The sequence below is a fragment of the Rattus norvegicus genome, chromosome 4 (assembly GCF_036323735.1).
Source record: "Rattus norvegicus strain BN/NHsdMcwi chromosome 4, GRCr8, whole genome shotgun sequence".
Taxonomy (NCBI): domain Eukaryota; kingdom Metazoa; phylum Chordata; class Mammalia; order Rodentia; family Muridae; genus Rattus; species Rattus norvegicus.
In genome coordinates, this window is record NC_086022.1 from 121,992,995 (window position 1) to 122,000,333 (window position 7,339).

The 7,339-nt window shown below is 54.1% G+C and overlaps 1 protein-coding gene across 1 annotated transcript; it reads right to left on the minus strand.

Moving 5' to 3' along the window:
- Nucleotides 1-4,839: 4,839 nt before the first annotated feature.
- On the minus strand, nt 4,840-5,903 carry H1f10 (H1.10 linker histone). The gene has a single exon (NM_001399079.1). The coding sequence runs from the start codon at nt 5,771-5,773 to the stop codon at nt 5,195-5,197; it is 579 nt and encodes a 192-aa protein (NP_001386008.1). The 5' UTR covers nt 5,774-5,903; the 3' UTR covers nt 4,840-5,194.
- Between the last annotated feature and the right edge of the window lie 1,436 nt (nt 5,904-7,339).

The following is a 7,339-nucleotide window of genomic DNA, read 5'->3' on the forward strand; positions in this document are numbered from 1 at the left end:
TGCTTCCAGTTTGAAGCCAACCTGGTCTACATGGCTTCTAGACAAGTCAGGGTTATATTGTGACACTGTGTCTAGGGGTTGGGTACAGCTCAGTATGATCTTGGGGAACTGGACTGTTACAGTGCCTCTAGCATAAGTCAAATGATTGCACTCTTTGGTCTACTGCCTGTGGAGACCGCCTCTGTGATGGCTGTTCTTGGTTGGCAACTTGACTACATTTGGAATTCACTAAAACCCAAATGGCTAGACACATCTATAAGGAGTTTTCTCTTCCTCCTCCTCTTCCTCCTCTTCCTCCTCTTTTTCCAGACAGGGTTTCTCTGTGTAACAACCTTGGATATCCTTGAACTTGCTACTTTGTAGACCAGGCTGGTCTCAAACTCAGAGATCCTCCTGCCTCTGTCTCATGAGTGCTGGGATTAAAGTTCTATGTCACCACCACCCATTGATGGATTTTTTTCCCTTAATTAAATCATTGAAGTGGGAATACCCATTTCTAATCTGGATTTTTGAGGTGGGAGGATCCTTCTTTAGTCTAAGCCACACCTTCTGCTGCAGCCTATGTAACAGATGTGACAGAAGGAAGCTCGCTCTCTGCCCGCTTGCTTTCTGCTGCACCTGCCTCAGAAAGCCCACTGTGGGATTGCAGCATTTACTGAGGATCGGCTAGGACATTGAACCTATTGGATCCTTGGACCTTCCCTTATAGACAACCATTGTTGGATTAGCCGAACCACAGCCTTTAAGCCATTCTAATAAATCCCATATATATGTGTATGTGTATATATACATGTATGGGATAGACATATATGCATACATACACATATGTACATATATACATATATGGGAAGGATATATGTGTGTATGAGATTAAGAGATTCATTCTATAAGTCTGTTCCTCTAGAGAACCCTGACTAATAATATACTCTCTCTCCTTTCATCCCATACCATTTTCAGTCCCCAGAACAACCTTGTTTGCCCATTTCCCGTGTGATGGGCTACTGGGCAGATTCCTGCCACCATTTGGAAGGAAGTAGCTGTGTCAATTGCATATCTGCTGATTTGCCTCAGGCCCAGAGCCTGGCACTGTTCTCCCAGCCTCTGATGCTAGGAGTGGTGAACCAGGTCTCCATTTCTAATGGACACTCTCATTGCCATGCCTGGAGGTAACAAGAGAAGACAGGTTTTAGTTTGTCCTGGCGAGCTGTCTCAGCTAGTAGGGTTCTTGCCTGCTGTGGCCTTAATTTCCGACTATCATAAAGACAATCTTACAGAGTGTGCACACACGTCAGACTCCTACATCGCACCCATGTCCCCTCAGCTTCTACCTCCCTCTTGGACTCTGGTTGACCCAGGAACTTGAGTTCTGTTGACTTTTGCTGCTGACCCCGACAGGCTGTCCCATTCCCCTGAAGCATCTTCCAGACATCAGGGCCTGTACTGGTCCCATCTCCAGGCTTCTCTGTCCTGTCCCCAGCCTGCCACTGTCCAGTAAGTGTTGACAGGTAGACTGCAGATGAGACTCTTGGCATGTGGCACCTTCTTCAGCTCCTCCACCAGTGCTGCAGCCTCCACCTTGAGTCCAGTAGGCCAAAACGGCTTTGCTGTTAAGAATAGAGCCATCTGTTGAGTATACAGGCAATGCAAACTGGGCTTGTGTGTGGTCTTCTTCTTCTTCTTCTTCTTCTTCTTCTTCTTCTTCTTCTTCTTCTTCTTCTTCTTCTTCTTCTTCTTCTTCTTCCTCCTCCTCCTCCTCCTCCTCCTCCTTTTTCCTCCTCCTCCTTTCCCTTCCTCCTCCTCTTCTTCCTTATCTTCCCCCGTCCTCCTCCCCCCTCCTCCTTCTCCTCCTCTTCCTTCTCCTCCTCTTCCTTCTCCTCCTCCTCCTTCATAGGGTAGAGGTGAAATGCCACTGACTCAGGAATATTGGCATAGCCAGAATGCCTATGTGTACTACCCTACATCATATAAAATCAGACATCCCAAGCAATGGTAAAGGTTCTCCAGCATCACCCCTTCCAAAGACCATGCTTGGCTCTGAGCTATACCTGGCAGAGGAACAAGTCCAGGTCAGGTTCTTGCAGTCATGGTGACCCCAGCATGTGGCCACTCTGGCCTCAGTGCTCAGGACACAGGCTTAGTAGTTTTTCCTAGGATGTCTGGAGGCTAGGAAGAAGGCAGACCTGGGTATTCCCCAAAGAAGACCTGATATCTGGGGGCCCACAAGGAGGTGGTAGCCTGTTTACAGGTGTGTAGTCACAAGTATAAGTGAGGAAGAAACTCTGGCTCAGAGAGAGAAATCTTGGTTCCCCAGTCAAAAGCCCCATGAAGCCAGGTTCACACCTTGGCCTTCAGCTTCCACCCGCCCTTCCCATTAGTGGCTGCAGAGCCAGCACCCAGGCCTGGACTGCTATGCAGGTAAGTCCTCAGCCTCTTGGCTGCATCAGGCTACCTCTCCCAAAAAACCTTTTCCTTAGCCAGATGGCATTTGTGTTTGACTGGAATCCAGGGCCATTGGGATCAAGACCAGGACATAGTGAGGAGATGGATCCAGAATATAAAGTCAGGAGGCACAAGGCTTCCAACCTGGCCATTGGCTGGCTGTGTCTCACCCTAGGGACTCAACAGTTGCATCAGTAAAGTAAACCTTTTGGACACATTCCTCTTGGAGTTGGAGGAGACCAAGGCTGTACAGTGCTCCTCCTAGCTCCTGGCCCAAGGGAAACAGGGTCATATAGCTTTAACTTAGGATGCTTCTCAGGCAGGTAAACTCACCAAGGAGGAAACAAAGTTAGCAAGCACCCCGAGGCATGAGTGCATCTGGTTGAGTAGGTAGGGGAGGGCATGGGGACCCTGGGCAAAAAGTTTAGACCAACCATTCAAAGAAATGACAAAGTCCAGGAATGTGGAAGAAGAAGGTAATTCAAGTTTGGAGGCCAGGATGCAGTTGACAGCAACCCAATTCAAGCAGGCTTGTCTACAGACAGCGCAGCCGCCTGAGGGTGGTCAGCCCCATGAGCTCCATTCAGAAGTCCATTTCCTGACTCCAATTCCCCAATATTGATTTCTTTTCAGGCAGCCTTTCCCACTAGTGACTCTGCCCTTATATTCCTACCATTTAGTGATCCTGAGGAAGGAATAGCAGTTTCTCAGTGGGTCACCTTAGAAGTTCTCCAATTGCTTGGCATTGAACACTCTGGCAGCAAGAACCAGTCTGTCTCGCTGAGCCATCTCTCCAGCCCCTCACTGAAGCTAAAATAACAATTGACTTAAGTACTCAATGACCAGGTCTTAGGTCACATAACCAGCCCTGGGCTGGAGAGGTTCAGTATTCTCCCTGTAACCTAACATTGGGGTGGACTGGGTCCCCAAAAGGACAATTACAATGGGCAGGGGTCTTGCCCACTGTGCTGGCTAGTTTTATGTCAACCTGATACAAGCTAGAGTCATCTGAGAGGAGGAAACCTCAAGAGAAAATGCCTCTTTAAGATCCTGCTGTGGTAGGAAAGTGGTGGCTAATGTTTTTAATCCGGGGAGACAGATCTCTTTGTTCAAGGCCAGCCTGGTGTACAGAATGAATTCCAGGACAGCCAGGGCTACATAGAGAAACCCTGTCTCCAAAAAGACAGTTTTAAGTTAGTGACTGACAGGGGAGGGTTTGCCCCTGCGCTGGTGGTCCTGGGTTCTATAAGAAAGTAGGCTAAGCAAGCCCTGAGGAGCAAGCCAGTAAGCAGTATCCCTCCATGACCTTTGTGTCAGCTCCTGCCTCCAGGTTCCTGCACTGGCTTCCCTCAGTGGACTGTGACTTAGGATATGAAAGTCAAATAAACCTTTCCCTCCCCACATTCCTTTAACCATGGTGTTTTATCACAGCCATAGAAATCCTAAATGAGACATCTATTGAGGAGTGCCCTGGGTCCTTTGATGTCTACAAGGGCCTAGGCCTGGGGTGGAAGCCAGAAGCCAATGGGCGGTGGGTGACAGGGAGGGATGAACCATAGAGCAGCATGTGAGGGTAAGTCACTGGAAGGCAGGTAGAATGTTGGGAATCATGGGATGACAAGGAATAGTGACAACCTGAAAGGCACCCAGGAGCTCATGAAATGTCTCCAGAGGTTAGTTAGCAGGGCAGGAATCAGGTTAGGGGTTTCACCAGCATGTGGAGAAGAGCCACAGAGTCAAAGCCAACCCTTAGCCTTCAGGAATCCTCAAAAACATACATGGAACAGGGCAAGGCTGTTTCCTAGTCCCAGTGTCATGACCCTGTGGACTGAGCCATCTGGAAGGCCATTGCCTCACTGACCACCTTGGGGATGGCCCAGCACAATTCAACATGATGCCTGGCTATGCTCTTTGCAGGTAACCTCCAGCCTGGTACAACTTCAAGAGGCCACTTTGGGTGGTACAGTCAGCTTCAAATTCACATTTCCCACCCTCAGCCACTGCCAAGGCCCGTCTCCATTTTTTTTTTTTTTAAAGTAATACAGGTAGAAAGCACCCTGTTAACCTCATCTAACCCTGGCTCCAACTCACCCCACCTTGTATGTGTACACACTGTACCAGAACCTTCTTGGTCTTCCATTTGGCAAAATTGTCCATTATGTTGCACTAGATCCTGAGATTTAATTCCCAACATGTAGAAACCTTTATGTGCTGCACACTACTGCGACCCAAGGCTGGGAGCCCACTTTACAAGAGTTTTCCACTGGGCAGCTGTCTTAGGGCACATCTATCCCACCTCTGCCAGCACCGCCTACTAGTTGTCTAGCTGCTATTAATGACCTTTGACTCCCCCACAGAGACCCCGAGCAGCCTCCAGTACCCACAAGACAACGACAATGGTCAAGGTTGGAACCGTTTATTGCGCCCCAGGAAGGCGGCGGGCGGACCAAGGCGCCGCGCAACCCAAGCGCGGGGTGGCCATCGGCGGGCACGGTAGGCAGGCGCCGCCAGGCCATTGGCGCCGCCGGGCCGGTAACCATGACGACGGCCGTTGCCAAGGGTGAGAGCCAATGGAGGCGTCGCCAGGGCCGTTTCAAAAACCTAAAGCAAACAGAACGCAGCATCGCTGGGGGAGGGGCGGGGAGGGGACAGGGATCAGGGACCTGGGCCAGGCGGAACCCTACGGAACCGGTACACCAGGGGGAGGGCAGATAGACGACGGAAAACTCCAAAATGTCGCCAGACTGTAGGGGCGTCACTTGCGGCCCTTGGGCACCTTGGGCACGCTGGGTTTGGCCGCCTTCTTCACCTTCTTCGTGCTGGCAGCAGCTGCCGCCGCCTTCTTGCTCTTTTGCGCGCGCCGCTCGGGCTGCGGCCTGGCTGGCGTTCTGTCCGCCGCCGCCGCCGCCGCCGTGCGCGCCTTGGGCGCGGGGCTACTGGCCGCCGAAGCTCCGCGCTTCTCCGCGCTGCCCTCCAGCTTCTTGCGGTTCAGCTTGAAGGATCCGTTGGCGCCGGTGCCCTTCACCTGCAGCAGCGTGTCGTTCTGCACCAGCGCCCGGATAGAGTACTTGAGGTAGGTGCGCCCGTTCTGCTGGTCGAACCATGCCACCTTCCTGGCCTCGGCGTAGATGCGCGCCAGAGACGAGCCACCGCGCTCACCCAGCTTACGGATCGTCTCCACCACCAGCTGGCTGTACTTGCCTGGCTGGTTCTTTTTGCGGTTCTTCCTTCTCTTGGGCTGCGTGGGCGCCGCAGAGCCGCTGGCCTTGGCCGTCTTGCGGGCCGTCCCGTCGGCGCTCGTCGGCGGCAGGGCCTCCTCAAGCTCCACCGACATGGTGGCCAGTGGGTTGGTAGCAGGCGGCGCGCGGTAGCCGGGAGGCCGCGCCGGGAAGAGGAAGGCGAGGGGCCGCGGCGGCACCGCCGGTGGACTGGGGGCGCGCGGCGGCTCCAGGCGGGAGCGGCCGCGGCCGGGCCTGGGACCGGGCGGCAGGGCTGAGGTGCGGGCGGGGGCCGGGCCGGCCGCGGCGGGGTTAGGGGTTGGGACGCGGAGAGCCTGCGGGGAGCGCGGCAGGGCTGCGCCGGCTCCGAAACTCTGGGCGTGCGCGCTGCGCTCTGGCGGAGAACGCTCTCTGCTCCGCTTTTATTTCCCCGTGGCGGACCACGTTGAGAACAACAACAGCCTGGGCCCAGGCCAGCGCCAACTTGTGCTTCTTCGAGCGCCTTCCGCGGCCACTGGCTCCTCCGCCCGCGACTCCCGGATGCGGATGCACCTTCAGCAGTGTGCCCTGGACAGGGTCCGAGCCCGCTGCGCTGTGCAGAGGCGGCCTGCGCCTAGGAAGGGCTCAGCGGAGGGGCACAGAGGTGTGTACCCCAGGCTACAGGAGCGTGGAGGAGGGGGGCGCTCAGTTTGGAAAGGATTAGCGCGGGCCCCGGGCGAGACCCCAAGGCCCAAAACTTTGCAGGCGGCAGACTAGAGTGCTCCTCAGGCACCTGAGTTAGTTCTGGGCCCAGGGGACCACAGTTCTACCCGCAGGAAGGGCATTAATTTGTTCCAACTAACACAGGGTACGCCCTCACGCGGCCGACAGGAGCAACGCGAAAACAGAGAGGGTACTAGGGCGGGGGTCTCCTCAGGATCCTAAAAGGGGAACAACAGAAGGGAATTACCCTGAGCTTGCACGTCTGGAATCTCGGGCTTTGGACGCTTGGCATCGCAAGGATGAGTCAGTGCAGGCACAACCACAGGGGCCTCTCCCCAGACACTTCCTCACCACACTCGTCTCAAGTACCCCATTTTGTGATGCATCAGGAGCTGTCCCTGGTCTCCTAAGAATTAGATAGGGGCTCCAGGATGGACAAGTGTAAGGTAAATCCCTGAGGCACCTCCCTAAGGGGTTGTGGTAGGGAACCGGCTTTGGGGGATCGAATACTGCAACACTTGGTGAGGGAGGGGTCGAAGGAGGTGGTGGTACAGGGAAGGACCCAAAAGCCTGGAAGTAAGGCCAACGGTGGAGAAAGGGCTGCTCAGGCGGTGGCCAGCCTTTGCAAGACATAGTAGATACCACTTAAGCTTCCAGGCCAGCTTTTCCGATGTGTCAAGCAGTTCCCGGCCTCTTGGGTGAAGAGAGCGAGCGAGCGATTGGCAGTAGATCAGGAAGGCCCAGATTATTGGCCATCAGAGATGCTTTTCAAATTCAGTACTCCTGGGTACCTGCCCCTCCACCCCCATCCCATGTCCCAGTGCCCATCGAAGGATCATCAGGAAGTGGTCAGGATTTAGAGACCAGAGCCCCAGTCATCCCTTCGTGACCCTATAGTCCTCAGGAGAAGGGCCTATGGGCCTGTTGAGCATTGAGGAACAGCGGGGTAGGGTGCAGGCTCTCCTGGACTCACTACCCTC

What these genes read in the sequence shown, in the direction of transcription:
- H1f10 (NM_001399079.1), bottom strand. Translation starts at nt 5,773, where the DNA reads ATGTCGGTGGAGCTTGAGGAGGCCCTGCCGCCGACGAGCGCCGACGGG.